General features: G+C 57.0%; 7 protein-coding genes across 7 annotated transcripts; 3 read left to right on the forward strand and 4 right to left on the reverse strand.

The window, feature by feature from the left end:
* Positions 1–326: 326 nt before the first annotated feature.
* On the reverse strand, positions 327–1004 carry SDH4 (CybS-domain-containing protein; the record flags this gene model as incomplete). Its single annotated transcript, XM_083193531.1, has 2 exons — positions 327–679; positions 842–1004. The coding sequence occupies 2 exons, from the start codon at positions 1002–1004 to the stop codon at positions 327–329; spliced, it is 516 nt and encodes a 171-aa protein (XP_083050479.1).
* Positions 1005–1442: 438 nt separating this feature from the next.
* MSY1 (tyrosine--tRNA ligase MSY1) lies at positions 1443–3401 on the forward strand (the record flags this gene model as incomplete). The annotated part of the gene is made up of 3 exons (XM_083193532.1): positions 1443–1684; positions 1747–2187; positions 2246–3401. The coding sequence occupies 3 exons, from the start codon at positions 1443–1445 to the stop codon at positions 3399–3401; spliced, it is 1839 nt and encodes a 612-aa protein (XP_083050480.1).
* A 134-nt stretch (positions 3402–3535) lies between these two features.
* On the reverse strand, positions 3536–4907 carry NPR2 (nitrogen permease regulating protein NPR2; the record flags this gene model as incomplete). Its single annotated transcript, XM_083193533.1, has 3 exons — positions 3536–4290; positions 4349–4813; positions 4865–4907. 3 exons carry the CDS (start codon positions 4905–4907, stop codon positions 3536–3538), a joined length of 1263 nt encoding a protein of 420 aa, XP_083050481.1.
* A 1096-nt stretch (positions 4908–6003) lies between these two features.
* ACO1O0_004092 (ubiquitin domain-containing protein DSK2) lies at positions 6004–7405 on the forward strand (the record flags this gene model as incomplete). Its single annotated transcript, XM_083193534.1, has 2 exons — positions 6004–6435; positions 6515–7405. The coding sequence occupies 2 exons, from the start codon at positions 6004–6006 to the stop codon at positions 7403–7405; spliced, it is 1323 nt and encodes a 440-aa protein (XP_083050482.1).
* A 618-nt stretch (positions 7406–8023) lies between these two features.
* ACO1O0_004093 (NADPH:quinone oxidoreductase family protein) lies at positions 8024–9352 on the forward strand (the record flags this gene model as incomplete). Its single annotated transcript, XM_083193535.1, has 4 exons — positions 8024–8056; positions 8162–8318; positions 8407–8721; positions 8823–9352. The coding sequence occupies 4 exons, from the start codon at positions 8024–8026 to the stop codon at positions 9350–9352; spliced, it is 1035 nt and encodes a 344-aa protein (XP_083050483.1).
* Positions 9353–9451: 99 nt separating this feature from the next.
* On the reverse strand, positions 9452–12661 carry ACO1O0_004094 (karyopherin KAP120; the record flags this gene model as incomplete). Its single annotated transcript, XM_083193536.1, has 2 exons — positions 9452–12406; positions 12494–12661. The coding sequence occupies 2 exons, from the start codon at positions 12659–12661 to the stop codon at positions 9452–9454; spliced, it is 3123 nt and encodes a 1040-aa protein (XP_083050484.1).
* A 442-nt stretch (positions 12662–13103) lies between these two features.
* Positions 13104–14682, reverse strand: ACO1O0_004095 (DUF1479 domain-containing protein; the record flags this gene model as incomplete). The annotated part of the gene is made up of 2 exons (XM_083193537.1): positions 13104–14161; positions 14223–14682. The coding sequence occupies 2 exons, from the start codon at positions 14680–14682 to the stop codon at positions 13104–13106; spliced, it is 1518 nt and encodes a 505-aa protein (XP_083050485.1).
* Positions 14683–15524: the final 842 nt, after the last annotated feature.

Genomic DNA, 15524 nt, shown 5'->3' on the forward strand with positions numbered 1-15524 from the left:
TTGCATGGTTCAGCTCACGAGATTCTAAAGGGCCATTGGCGGCATCTTGTACATTGTACAATGTCAGACATGCGCAGACATGTGGCTCCGTTCATGCTGCTTCACAACAAGCTCGTCCGCTGCCACCCTGACTGTTCACGCCAGTAGGCGAATCCTTTTTAATTCGTCCTGGTTAATAGTGTTGTAATCTATACAGTTGTCATAGCACCCCCGGTTATAGTCCACACAAAGGGAAAAGTGCGCCATGCAACCGTCCCTCCGCCAATCAATTCAGCCCCCACCCTTTCCTATACACTCCAACTTCTGAACCTCAGCACGCCCCTATTTTACGCCTTCCAGACCCGCTTGATCGCCTCCGTGACACCGACGTCGTTGGTCTCAAACTCGTACAGGCCGACACCCACCAGCAGCGTTGCGGCGTTCAGGCCCCACCAGAACAGCTTGCGCAGGCCGGGGTACTGCTTCTGGGGGATGTAGTCGATGATGACGCTCTGGAATCCCATGTGCGAGTGGACAAGGACGGCGCCGCAGAGGATGGCGTCCATGGTCGGGTTCAGCGAGCCGGCGGCGAAGGGCGCGACGGTGAGGGGCACGAGACCGGCGGCCAGGAGGCGCTCAAAGGCCCAGTGGTAGGAGCCGTGGGCGGCATTGGGCTCGGGGACGGGGACAGGGTCGTTAACTGTGTTGCTCATTGTCAGTTCGTCGGCATCCTCGCGATATTCACGTGCCAGTGAAAAGAGTCCGATCGTTCCGTACCTGAGCCCTCAATCTTCTCTGTAATTTTATGTTAGCGCATCCAGAGCCAGACGCAAGGGAGAACCAATAGTCCAGGAATTCTTACGGGGCGGGGGCGGCAGAATCGCAGAGCGCTTGCTCGAGTTGTGAAAGGCCGCGATGGCAGGGCTGCGGGCGAGGAGGCTTCGGGAAGCAAAGGCGGGAGCGGCGGCAGCGCGCGACGCGAGCGCCGTTTGCCGGAGGAGAGTCGGGCGCATGAATGAGGCCATGGTGATCAATCGAATGCGCGAGTCGGTTGCCACGCCCAATGGGTTTCGGTCATCAAGGTCGATGGGAACGAAGCAGGAGGCAGGATCAAATGACGGTCGATGATCTCCAAAGACTGATTATTGCCGAGGAAGTCGAATTACGAGCTTCGTGATTGGCTGGAGGCATTCCGAAAGGCCTCGTGCTCCCGAGCCTCCGGTGCGGAAGAATGCTGTTCCGGGAGCGTCGTAGCGCGGCATGTGATTGGTCATATTTTCAAGACGAGGACCCTGTAGCTTTCTTGGGGAATTTTCTTGGGGCTCCAACAAGACGCAGGCGCGGTACTACGGATCACCAAAGTCCCAGGTCAAGACAAATCTAGAAGTCGCCAAGGGTTTCGTTAGTACGTGATCAATTTTGTTGATCCGTCTCTCACCCCACACCGGTTTCCCCCAGCCACCATGGCGCCCCGAATTGCCCTGCGCAGTCTCCCTAGGCTGAGTGTGCGGCCATGCGCCCTCTGTTCGACCCGACAACCTTTGGCCGAAGCGCAGAGAGCTAGAGGCATCGCCACGTCTTACCTTGACAAGGTTGACGAAGGCGACAAGCGCTGGAAGGAACGCGCCGAGAAGATCCAAAATGGCGAGATCCCTCACGTCTGGGATGTCCTAGCCGAACGCGGCTACATCAAGGATGTCGCAGGGTTGGTTGCGCCCCTCCATTGGATTACCATAAGTGTTGCTCTGACTCTTTCGGCGCTGCTAGGAACCCGGACAAGATCAAGGAGATTATGCGAATTAAGCGGATAGGTGGCTACGTCGGCATCGACCCGACTGCCGACTCGATGCATCTCGGCCACCTGCTCCCCTTCATGGCTCTGTTCTGGATGTGGTTCCATGGCCATCCCGCCGTCCTCCTTCTTGGAGGCTCTACCGCGAGGATCGGCGATCCAACGGACCGACTTGAGAGCCGCAAAATCCTGTCCAATGCCGATATCAGCAAGAACATCACCAAACTCCACTACCAGCTCACAAGGTTATGGTCCAACGTCATCAAACTAAGGGACAAGTACGGCTACGAGGAGGACTGGGCGGCGAAGCGTTCCCTGTTCAACAACAACATGTGGCTGGGGAAGTTGACCCTGTACGACTTTAGCAAGAGACTGGGTAGACACATGCGCATGGGGCCCATGCTTAGTCGTGAGACGTGAGTCCTTCCTCTCGAACGACAACTTGATAAACCATTGTGCTGATTCAGGAGCTAGGGTCAAACGCAAGATGACAGAAGGCGACGGTATGTCCCTCGGCGAGTTCATGTACCCCCTGCTCCAGGGCTGGGATTTCTGGCATCTGTACAACAAGCAAGGCGTGCAGATGCAAATCGGCGGCTCCGACCAGTACGGCAACATTGTCTCTGGCATCGACGTGCTCAAAACCGTCCGGGAGACCGAGGAGGCGCCCCATTTCCGGATGTCCACCGCGTGGCAGCACGAACCCTTCGGATTCACGGTGCCCCTGCTGACCGACTCCTCCGGGGCCAAGTTTGGCAAGAGTGCAGGCAACGCCATGTGGCTCGACGAGTTCAAGACGTCGCCATTTGACCTCTATGGGTACTTTATGCGACGCCCTGACGAGGACCTCGAAAAGCTGCTGAAGCTCTTCACCTTCATGCCCCTGAAGCGGATCCAGGATCTGATGACGGAGCACCGCGCCAACCCCGCCAAGCGCGTCGCCAACCATCACCTGGCCTTCGAGGTGCTGTCCCTGGTGTACGGCTCCCAGAGGGCTCTTCAGGAGGCCCTGCAACACCAGTTCCGCTTCGGCGGCGAGCTCCCAGCCATCATCAAGGAGCCCAGCCCTGAGAGCGGCATCCTCACACCCAACATCCGCCCCCGTGCCGACATTGAGCTTCCCCACTCCATCATCAACGCCTCCCCCGCCAAGATCCTCTTCGCTTGCGGTCTCGCCTCCAGCACCAGCGACGCCCAGCGCCTCGTCGCCACCCAGGGCGCCTACGTGGCTGCCCAGCCGGGCCAGGACCGTGGTCTCGTTCCCGGAAACCTCTCCTGGACGCCCATGAAGATGTGGTTCCCCGGCGAGACGACCAAGTTTGTCATTGACGACAGGATTCTGATCTTGCGCAAGGGCAAGCACAACGTGCGCATCATCGAGCTGGTCGATGACGAGAAGTGGCATGAGAGTGGCAGGGTGTACCCGGGCCAGCCGTACACGGGCACGGTGCGCCGCGTGGTCAACAAGCTCAAGGAAGAGGCCGCGGCGAGGGGCGAGGAGTTGTCCGAGAAGGAGATTCGCCGGATGCTCAAGGCCCAGAAGGACTCCGAGGCGGGCCACGTTGCCAACAACCCTGATATCGAGCTGCCATCCAAGGCTGAGCTCCGGGAGATAATGAGGAGGAAGTGAGAGAGTTCATCATCTCTGTGTATGATTACGCTGTAAATTACCCATATTATATGTACATTAGCGGACTGCCTGCGGGCTCCTAGTCATAGATCTCTGTAATTGTTGGGCAGCCAAGACTGGGGATCCAGATCCCCTCACCGATAGAATAAAGCCAAATCGCCTCTTGGAACTGGGAGTGTCCTTAACCTCTTCATAATCTCGTCGTCTGTGAGGTCCTGCTCGGTGATGATCTGGTCAAAGTGGTGGCACCCGTCTGTGTACTTCTGGAGCGGGTCGCCCCCGGGTACTGGGCGGCTCTGCCCCGATGCAAGCGCGGCCAGGTACTGCTTCGAGACTACGTACTTGTGGACGCGGTAGAGGCAGCCCTTGATGAGGCCGAACTGAACGAAGCGGCGGACGTCAATGTAGCGCAGAACCTCGAAACCCGCCTCTTGGTGGGCCCACAGCCATTCGAGAACAGTACGTCCCTCGACCATGGACGTCATGAGCCGGATAAGGTGATAGTTACTCGGCCGACGGCCTGCGTGGGATACGTAGCCTGCGCACTCGTCGACCATGCCATCGACATTACGGACAAAGTCGTGGATACCGGGCCGGGGCGCGTAGCAGGCGCTAAAGAAGAACATGTCGAGGAGAAGGATGGTGTCGTAGTAGAGGAGGTGGCGGAGGGCCGTCTTGGCGAGGTCGAGGGAGACGGAGGCGGCATGGGCAATGCGCCGGACGTCTGAGACGCCATCAATGTGGGAGATGACCTTTTGCAGGGTGAGGTCCCAGGTTGGGTCGACAATGTCGGCAAACTTGGTCTTGGAGACAGGGACGTGCCACCCTTTAACGACGGGTGGGTTTGGATGGTGCGGGAAGAGCTTCATGTTGATGGTGTTTGCTTCGTCTGGGAGAGGCTGTCAGAAACTGGGGCTTTTAGGAATGGGAATGGCGGATAAACCTACCAACTGGAATCATGCATTCGCCGTAGTTGTTGAGGTCCTCCTTGACAATCTCGAGCAGACTCTCAATAGGCCTTCTGCCGGCGAGCTGCTCACCGCCATCATCAGGCCTAGCCTCGCCCTGACTGAGATACTCATTCTGCTTTTCCATCTCACTGAATGTGGTCGCTAGCCTGCGCACGACGCGCTCGTATGGAACGTGATCGACATCGGCCTCAACGAGCAAGCCAAAATTGAAGATGAACTCGTTGCGCATGTACTTGGAGTGGGGGATGACGATGGGGTAACCGAGGATGGAGTACTTCCCGTCCGGAGAGTCGATGGTGACATAGCGGTTGCAGAAAGCTTGGCGGGGAATGATGTACTCCTGCAGGACGTCAAAGTCGATGAGCGGCGCGCGTGTCGCAGTAGTGCCGTCGCCGACAGCGGTGATACAGCCTGGGGGAGACTGGGCGACTATCTTAGGGCCTGATGCCCCGTCAGTTAATGATACCAATGGGAGGAGTAAGTCTATCCTACCCTCCTGAGGGAAGAACCTCGCGTAAAAGATGCCCTGGATCATGGCAGCGGCGGCATTCTTGAGTCAGCAGTGCTGAGGCTATCTCGAGATGCTCACTCAAGGGCGGCAAGTTTCATCTTGCCCGCGAGGCCTGTCTTGGGAGGATGCTCAGCTTCGACTGACTAGAAACTGAGTAATTCTCTTGGTCTCGGAAGCGTTGTTCCAGTCGCGATATGCACATTGGCCCCGTGATGTTGGGTGTTTGCTTTGTGTTGAAGGAGGTCCATTGAGAGAGTCGGCGAGTGAGGTGAGACCAATCTGGGTGTGGTGCCCCACTTACCTCATTGCAGCAGTTGCCCCAAGGACGAAAGACTGAGGTGACCAACCTACCACTATCAACCTAATGTGCTCGAGTCACATGGGAATATAAAACAGCGCGCGGATAGAATACAAATATCACTATACAAAAGTCCCGGTCGCTGCATGCATCGTATAAAAAACAATTCCCCCGGAGACGACGCATGCCTAAGCGAGAAAGATATACTACGTACTCCGTATTCGTACCTCTATTACTATAAGTGGCCCCAGAATCACATGGACGCCAATCGAACCTCGCAGCGGACATTTGGATTCTTAGGACAAGATGATTCAATCTGGATAGTAGCGACCCCTTAGGGAGTATTATTCTATTATATAGGCATCTCAGACTCTGAGCCATTTCTACTTGCATTATACACTTGGCACCACCCATAACTACCATCCGAGGGTGCTTTAAGCTGTGTAGTGATAGGTACTCCGTACTACGGATACTATGTAATAGCACTCATAGTTGCCTGCCCCACGCTCCTCACCCCACATCCACCAACGACCGACTGTCATCGCCTCTGCTGCCAATTACTGGACTGACCTCACTTTCCACCTGCGTTTCCGCTTGAGCCGCCCACTCCTCCTTCTCTCCCCTTCATACTTTCGCGTTCACAAACCCTTCTTAACGTCAGCCCACTTCACGACTCGTCCCAATAGTGTCGCATCACTGTTTTGCTCGTCCTCATCTCGGTCTGGACCCCGCCCGTCCGCCCGCAGACAGTTCGCATAGCTCGACGATTCGTAATCTCCATCGCGCCAAGCAGACCAGCCTACAGGGCCGCACACACGGAACATGGCCGACAACGCCGAGTCGAGCGGTGATGCTCAAATCACCTTCAAGGTCAAGACCTCGGGCAACAGCACCCACACCATCACCATGGCCCAGTCCGCCACTGTCCTCGATCTCAAGAACAAGCTCGCCGGCGGCGACTACGAGGACATCCCCGTCGAGCGCCAGCGCTTGATCTACTCCGGGCGCGTCCTCAAAAACGACGATACCCTGGCAACATACAAGATCAAGCCCAACAACACCATCCACATGGTCAAGAGCGCCGCGAGCAACCCCAGCCAGCCCGCCACCGCCTCTACCCCCACCCCTCAAGCTATCCCCTCCAACATGGCGTCCGGCACCGCCAACAACCCCCTGGCTGGCCTCACTGGCGCTAGGTATGCTGGCCACCAGATCAACCTTCCTGGACTTGATATGTTCGGTCCCGATGGAGGCGTAGGTTCTCCCGCTCCCCTCGTGTTTGCCTAGGCGGGCTTTTGATGGATATAGATGGATGCTGACGCTAGGGAAACAGATGGGCCCGCCAATGGACGAGGAGCGACTGCAGCGTATGATGGAGGACCCCAACGTCCAGCAGTCTATGAACGAAGCGCTCAGCAACCCCGACTTTGTCAACATGCTGATCCAGTCAAACCCGATGCTGCGCAACATGCCCAACGCCCGAGAAATCATCACCTCGCCGTTTATGCGCCAGATGATGACGAACCCCAACATGATGACCCACGCTATGCGGATGCAGCGCAATATGCGGGGCGGAAACTCTGCCTTTCCAGCCCCTGGGGCGACAGACACGACTCCCTCGGGAGCACCGTCCAGCAACGAGACTGGTGGCGACTCGACGCAGGGCCAACAGAATCCGTTTGCGAATCCATTCATGGCTTTTGGGGGAGGTCTAGGCGGCGGCCTGGGCGGTGGCCAAGGAGGAGAAGGGCAGCCAGACGTGAATCAGCTAGCGCAGCAGCTTCAGTTCCTCTCCAATGCTATGCGCCCACCTACCACGCCGGGCCAGACGGACTCGTCAGCAACAACAGGCCAAGGGACCGGAGCGACGGCTGGCACGGGAACGGGCACAACTACGGGGCAGAACGAAGAAGGCTCGCAGCAGCAGAACACACAAGCTGCGAATCCGTTTGCGGCTCTGTTTGGACCACCGGGAGGCGGCAGCCCATTCGGCACGAACCCCGAGTTGCTGCAGCAGATGCAGCAGATGATGCAGATGATGAATGGAGGCGGCGCAAGCCAGTCGCCGCCGGACAATCGGCCTCCGGAGGAACGGTACGAGGAGCAGCTGCGCCAGCTGAACGACATGGGATTCTTCGACTTTGACCGCAACGTAGCAGCTCTCAGACGGAGCGGCGGAAGCGTTCAGGGAGCGGTCGAGTACCTGTTGAGCGCACTGGACTAGAGGCTGCGATGGCTTGAATGACGTGGGCGGAGGTGAGGAGGCACATTGCAATACCATGGCATGGGGTCAGCAGATGGATCACCGGGGAGGGGGGGGGGGGGAGGGGGTGGATGGAATGGATTCTAGAATGAGTCTTTTGCGACGAGGTAGGAATAGCATAGTTGGGAGGCGAGAGCGGGCCGTCTGATTCCATCATGGTTATGCCCTGTGGGTGTCGAGGGAACACATACATAGTACTTGGCTAACTAGTAGTATTGCCTGCACAAACATGGGCCATAGGAAATAACGACTACTACCACATTCACGACCACGTTGCGGAATGCGGCGCAGCTATAGTGTAGCAGGCAATGCTTGCGAAAATGCGGAACAAAATAAGCTCGGTGACTGCACGTCAATGGACTATTAATGGACCCCAGAGATGCCCCAGAGATGCCTCGGCTCGCTCCCCGCGATCGTCGCCCCCCGGCCCCAACATCGGGATTCGGCCGCCTGCAGGAGCCTCATTATTCATCGCTCATCGCATCACCGCATTTCTACGAGTACTATTTAGCGGGCTTCTTCTCACATTCTGCGTCTTCTCTCATCATTTCTCATCTTGCCCGATTCTCCATATTCACCATGCGCGGCATCCAGCTCAAGCAATATGTCAAGGTACGCCCCTCGGCCTCGTCTCCCTCCCATCTTCCCCTGCCTGCCTTTGACAGCCTCTTGATATGAGAAAAGACGCCGAGAGTTTCTGGGTTACAGTATTTATAGCTAATTCAATCCCTCGAGCAGAGCCCCAGCGAGCTCCAGGTCACCGACCTGCCTGACCCAACCCCCAGGGACAACGAGTACCTGATCCAAGTCCACGCCGCCGCCACCAACTTCTTCGACATTCTGCAGGTCCAGGGCAAATACCAGCACCAGCCACGTAATTACCTACCCAGAAGCAACAAAACATTTGAGAGAGAGAGAGAGAGAGAGAGAGAGAAATGGAACTTGCTAACAGAGAAAACCAGCCTTTCCCTGGGTCGCCGGTGCTGAGTTCGCGGGCATCGTCATCGCCACGCCCAAGTCGTCCAGCAAACCCCCCAAGTACCCCGTCGGCGCCCGCGTGTTTGGCGCCAGCCAGGGCGCCTTTGCCACGCGCCTCTGCTCTCCGGAGGTCTCCCTGCTGCCCGTCCCCGACGGCTGGTCCTTCCAGGAGGCCGCGGGCCTGTTCGTCACCGCCCCGACCAGCTACGGCGCCCTGGTCGTCCGCGCGGGCATCAAGAAGGGCGACACGGTCCTCGTACACGCCGCTGCGGGTGGTGTCGGCCTGGCTGCCGTCCAGGGTATGAATCCCCCCCTCCCATTTCCCCCAAATTTGATACGAAGATATACACGCGCGCGCGCAGAGAGCGACGGCAGAATAGCTAGCTGACTTGGAGCACAGTCGCCAAGGCCTTTGGCGCCACCGTCATCGCCACCGCCTCGACCGAGCACAAGCTAGCCATCGCCAGGCGCTTCGGGGCCGACCACGCCCTGTCGTACGACGACAAGTCGTGGCCGCAGAAGGTCAAGGCCCTGACGCCCGGGTCGCGGGGCGTCGACATCGTCTACGACCCCGTCGGCCTGGTCGACGCCTCCACAAAGTGCACCGCCTGGAACGGGCGCATCCTCGTGGTCGGTTTCGCCGCCGGGTCCATCGAGAAGGTGCCCACCAACAAGTTCCTGCTCAAGAACATCTCGCTCGTCGGCATCCACTGGGGCGCGTACGCCAAGTTCGAGCCCCAGACGGTCGGCACCGTGTGGGGCGGCATCATGGACCTGGTTAAGCAGGGTAAGCTCAAGGGCACCGAGTACTCGGATGAGGAGTTTGTCGGGCTGGAGAGGGTCAAGGATGCGCTGCTTGCGCTGGGGAGTCGGGGCACCTGGGGCAAGGTGGTGGTCAAGGTCCCCCAGGAAGGGGGGAGCAAGCTGTGATCTTACCTACCTGTAGTCCTGGAGAGAAATGGAAAATGTGTGGGATCTGTACACGTACACGAGAACCTGCTAGAGGTAAAAATCTAGATACTATTTCCATCACTGCATGGTGCTCGCTATCTGTCGAAACTTATCCATGATGTCCTTGTCGACGTTGACGGCCCACTGCTCCTCAAAGGCCGCCTCGCCGCCAACCCGGCCAACAAGGTCCTGTAACCGCTCCCTTAGGAATCCGTATCCATGTACCGTGTGTATTGGGTCCTTCTGCGCCATCTCTCGCTCTACAATTGACTTGGGGGTATCATACTCGCTGGGCTCCTCTGGCCCCTGGATTAGGCAGTCTCTGGCATCCATGGCACCGTCCTGGAGGTCCGAGATAATATTGGACCACATGGTGAAGTAGTCCTGGAGCTTGCCCAGCACAAGCTCCTGCATAGGCGACGGGAGCTCAAGCAGGCGAGTCATGCCTAGCAGATACAGCTTCTCCCTCTCGATGTGGTCCATCCCATGTAAGTAGCTGAACCATTCCGTAGAGAGCCAGCCCCACACCTGATCAAGACCACCAAACGTGGTAAGCATCTGCACAAACAGACTTGGCTCCGCCAGGGCTAAGCGAGCGAGGATGGCAAGGTAGTCGCCCTGGGTAACCGTGTTGAGCTTGCTAATCTTGCGGTTGGGCCCCGTAGTCTGATGTGCTTCCCACGCGTTGTGGAGATCGCCCATGATCTTATTCATGAAGCCCGTCTCGACCATATCCCGAATGATGATGGAAACCCCGTCCGAGCCTCCAAGTTCTACCGCTGATCGTATAAGGTACTCTATGCATGTGGTACCTCGGCGGACTTGCTCTCTGCTCTTCGAGTCCAAGACGCCGAGGAGCCCCAGTAGAGTCGGACGACGTAGTCTATCTTCTAGTACGGCACCCGGCGCAAGCAGGATATATGACTCAACGGCGCTGAGTGCTTCGGTGGCGGTGATAGAGGCATATTCCAGCAGTGGGAGTGCCATCTCAGCCAAGTTGATAATATCGGCACCAAGGGGTGCATTGCTCTGCATGAGAATGGCATTCCACAGCTCTAGGGACTCGTCAATGAGATGCACATGCAAGTCGGTCCCGGGTCGCACCGCCTCGGAAATGAGAGGAATCATGAGGTGCTGGTAACGCTGGGACGAGTTGCCCATGCTCATGACGAGGGCAGAAAAGATGGCAATCACAGCCTGCTTGATCATGTACTCCTCAGTGCCCGAGTTGTCCCAGACTGCTGGTAGATTTGACATGAGCTGGTCGCCAAACTGGGAAACTTGCTCCTCCATGCGGGTGACAATGATCCTGATGGATTCCAATATCGCTAGCTTGGTCTCGTCAATATCGACGTTGCGGATGAGAACAATGAGCTGGTCTAGCACATCGGAAGTATATGGCAGAAAGGCCTCCACGCTGAAACCGAGCTCGTCTGCAATCCATCTCAGCTGTCTGGCTGCTGTGATTCTTACCACGAGGTCGTTTGTTTCGTCGTTCGGATCCAGAAAATGACGGAATATTTGGTACACGGTTGGTCGACTAGAGTCTTCCAGATGAACGGGTGCCCACTGACTAAGAAGAATGGCAATCCGTCGGCGTAGGACCCTGTAGAGTCCTCCCGTCTGCTGGGCATCTTGTAGGATAGTTGAGGTTAAGAACGAGTCAAAGTCAAAGACATTGACCACATGAGCAGCTGACAAGCCCATTGCTGTGTAGACGGCCTCCTTTGTGGCTATGTCGGCCTGTGGATTCTGGGCTGTCTGGAAGTAAGACATCAGCGGTTCGGTAAGAAGGCTCTTGAAGTTGGTTAGTAGGTCCAAGAACAGCCTCTCGGCGCATGGCCGGACCTGCCACTCATACGCATCGCCCTCGCTCTGTTGTTCCTTTTCCCACTCCTCGGGGTCTTCATCCCAAGCTTCCAAGTCAGCTTTGCGGAATACGAAGAGATAGGTGATGATACAGTTGACGATCTGGATGACGAGATCCGGCTTCAGGAGCTCCGTCTTGATCAGGGTCTTGGCCGACTCCTGCTCGGACTTTGTCTGCTGAGTGCGGTACTTGAACGTCTGGACCGGTTGGAAGGCGATACGAACACACGCCCGTAGTAAGAGGAGGCCCTTGACGGCCAGCTTCTCAGGCAGCGGACCCTCAATCTTGGATTTCGCAGTTCCTGACCCTGAACTCTGCCGGATCCCTCCTGACGTGGCAAAGACCTCTGCAAACTTGGCGACGAGCTCCCAGTACGCGTGGACCAGGGAAAGGGTGTTGGGCAGAACGGCAAAGCTCGCCGCATGACTTTCGGCCATGTTGATGTGGAGCTTGGTGAACTGGAGCAGGTGGCCGCCCGCAACCTTCTGGAAGTGCTCTGGTATGCTGGAGCTGTCGCTGACAAAGCCGAGGAGCTGCCCAAACTGGTTCTGGGACATGGCCCAGAACTTTTGCACAGTCTCGTCGCCATGGGGGCGCTCGTAGCCGACGAGGACGAGACGACGCAGGATCTTGAGAGCAATCAGGCTGATGGACATGGCCTGGTATGCCTCCTGCTCGTTGCCCTGGCCGCTCGAGAGGAACCCGATGCCCAGCTCGGACCTCTCCGCGTAGATCTCGGTCAAGACGTGGACGATCTCGGGTGTCACCGACTGCAGCGCCGTCTGCGACTTCCTGAGGCGCGCCGTCCCAAGCTCCTTGACCACCTGCAGCAGGATCTGTAGCGAGCCGTACAGGTGGCGCTGGTCCCCATGTCTCGACGACCGCAGCAGGCCGATGATCTGGGAAAGAGCGTCGGGCCACTCGGCGGGATAGTCGATCCTGACAACCTTGGCCACAACCAGGGCGTTGTGCTCGGCTAGTCTGTCCTCAGCCTCGCCGACGGTGCCCTCGAACAGGCGCGCGCGTATAATGTTCTTCTCATCGGGCTTGATGGCGTTCTTGACCTGGGCGAACGAGCGCCAGTACTTGTCGATGCCATTCTTGAGCTGGATGACTGCCTGGAAGCGCGGTTCGAGCGGCAGGGACTTGTCTAGGTACACAGCCTAGGAGGGTTCCGTTAGAGGATATTCGGCCTAGGCATAAAAAAAAAGACGACAGATGTGAGACAAGAGACGGTGACGCGTGCGTACCTGCAGCGAGCTGTAGTACCCGGGGTGACTTTCCCACGCGGAGAGCTGCTGCTCAGCGGCCTGCCGCTGGGCATAGTCGAGGGACGTGGTGGCAGACTCGAGTGCCCGGCAGAGGTCCTGGAAGCTCAAGGGGTTCGCGCCGCCCGGCACTTCGATGGCGAAGCTCATGGTTGCTGCGTGGTGGACGCCGCTGGACGCCGCCCGAGCGGCCGCTGTGGTCGCTGAGTCGCGATTCGATGGGAGGATGGCTTGGGGAGGCCGGTCAAGGAGGCATGCCACGTATAATATCGAGGAACAGGCAGGTTCGGACTGGGTCGTGAGATCGTCACGTTGGTGGTTGGTGTTGGATGGAAAAAGAGCCCGCCTGGTTGGTTGCCTAAGAGTGCTGAACCCTTTGGCGGGGTTGGTGGGGTAAGGAATACGAAGTCCTCGCCTCCTCCCGCCTCTTGGATCAGTAAGGACGGCTAGAAGTGGTGCTACTTGGATTCACTGCGATTGGTAATATTTGTATTCTGAAAATACTATACTGTCGATGGTTCCCTTTCGGGGAGTGTTTCAATTAAAGAGGCCTATTGAACCATTTGGTCGTCTACTTCGCTGTTCCGCCAAATCAGAATCCCATGACCTCGTTGCCGTACTTCAAGACATCCGCCTCGCCCTTCATTTTAGCAGCCGCCAGATCGAATGGAGCAAAGCCAAAGGAACGGAGCGCCTCTGGTCCAGCCATGGCCATCACTGTGGCCGCATCCCCCCTCCCTATATGCTGGCTCTCCCCAACACCACCTGGAAAGTCAGACGGTGGAATCCCTTGGAGGAAATGCTCGCGCTGCTGGCGGGCATAATCGACATTCAGCTTCGTCGTCGGGCAGGCGGGTATGTACATGACGCTCGAATCCGACTTTCCAGCGTGGACGCTGTCAACAGCGTGGATGGTGTCGCAGTGCCAGGCGACGTAGTCCCCAGGGGCAATTCGAGGGACGTGAACCATGGTGTTTGGGAGATCGAGATGGGGATGCCCCTTATGGTTGAGCTCTTGGCAATGGCCAGGCCAGGCGCCCTGGATATCGGGCGAGTCTTGGTCTGCCCATACCCAGTTCTCGGGATCCAAGAACTGGGACGAGTACTCCACTGACCCGGTTGCCTGGGCTGGGAGGTTCTTCGGGGCAAAGAAGGGCCGCAGTAGGTAGTAGGCTGTTGAAAGCGACAGGAGAGGGTTCGCCAGTAGAGTGCCCTCCCGGGGACCAGTGTGGGACATGCTTAACCAGCCCTGGAACATGCGGAACATGGAACAGGCTCCGGCGCCGTTGTAGAGATCCTGCGTGGCATCAAGGCGCGTGCTGAGCTCCCAGGGGTCGAACTCCTCCCACTTGCCCTCAAATACCTTGTCGTAGACGTGCCCCTTTCCGTAGCCACCCTCTTCCCAACGCTCAACACTGCCTCCATCCACATGGGGTCCCAAGGCAAACCCAGCATCCCCGGGTTGGCGGATGCGCAGACGGTCCGCATATGTTAGAGGCTGCTGTGTTGAACACAGGGTATGGGGGTTGCTGGAATGATAGTAAGACATAAGGAACTTTTGCACCTTGATCATGTTCGCATGAAGCCGACCAGCGAGCTGTGGACGTGACCAGTACAACTCGAATACTGCCGGGTTGCCGGGAGGGAAGGCTAGTAGTCGACTTAAGTCAGTAATGGACAAGAGACGAAGCGGAGCACAGCTTAAGCATACCTTTCGTCGACGGATTCGCAGCCACATATCTTTCCGCCTCTTCTTTGTACTCGCGAGCCTCGTCCTCAGGAATAACTTGGCGAACGACAGCTACTCCGCGTTTACGGAGTGCCTCGCTAAACTCAACAGGGGCCTTCTCGATATCCGTGAAATTGATCTGAGGGATACACGAAGAGCCCTGAGATTTCACTATATGCGTCTCATCCTTCAGGCGAGCGATCAGTCGATTCCAGCTCGAATGTAAAGCGTGTCTATCGTGAACAAGGCCGCGCTTCACGTCCGCGAACCGTTGCGGGAGCTTTTCAGTCTCATCGCTGCCAGACAAGGATCGGAAGACAGAAGAAATGTCACCCTCGTTCTTTGGAGTCTGCTGCGTGGTAGCGGTCCGGTACTGAAAAATAGGAGCGGAAATCAGGGTCGGCCGTGTCCTGATGAACGACCTCGAAGTTGTTCGCAACATCTTGTTGTTGGAGAAGATGGATCAAAGATGAATCGAGACGGACCAAGATTGTAGCAGCACTCGCTAGCTATTAAGCCACCCGTATTTAATTTTAAATCCATCCCGAATCCCCCCCTCTCGCCCATATTCGGAAGAAGCTCCCTCATTGCATCATCTAGCATGACGTGAGGAGAGGTCCCGTGGCTTCACATGGACCAAGCCGGTTGTCTTCAGCGGGCAATTTCCTTTTACAGAAAATCACGAAAGCGGGAAAGTTTGTAAAAGGTAAAAGTGTAAAGGGTGGAGTGGAGGCCGACGTGGGGAGTTGCCCACATGGTTTGACTCGCCATCATCATCAGCGTCGGTATTGCCGGAAAAGGCAATCCTCCGAAACAGTCAGGCTCTCATCTGGAAATGGGGTTCCACCACAGGGCCGGGAAATGGTTAAAAGCATCCATCAGATTGGTATTCAACCGAGCGGGATATATCCCAACCAATCTTGAGGTGGCTGAGTTGGGTCTAGATTGGCCGAGAAGACTTGATCGATGCGATCCAGATCAAAGCTGGGGTCGAAGTCGTTGAATATCCCCGCGTCCCCTATAAAGTCGTCCAGGAGGGTGTTATCAAACAGTGGTGGATACATGCCCGTGGTCTCGATGGGCTGCTGCCCGACGGTCACAGGAACAGGTTCGTCCCCATCTCTCGTCGATCTACTGGTGGTCTCTGCTCTCTCAATATGAGAGGTGCCCACACCATCACGATCTACCCGGGGAGAACCATTCGCATCTCTAGAGGGCTGTCTTGCTTTACTCCTGTCAGCAGCAACCCTTTCCACTTGCTTCATAGTATCTGTAGCAAGCTTC

This window comes from Amphichorda felina, assembly GCF_050947745.1.
Source record: "Amphichorda felina strain 45539 chromosome Unknown scaffold_4, whole genome shotgun sequence".
In the NCBI taxonomy this organism is placed as follows: Eukaryota; Fungi; Ascomycota; class Sordariomycetes; order Hypocreales; family Bionectriaceae; genus Amphichorda; species Amphichorda felina.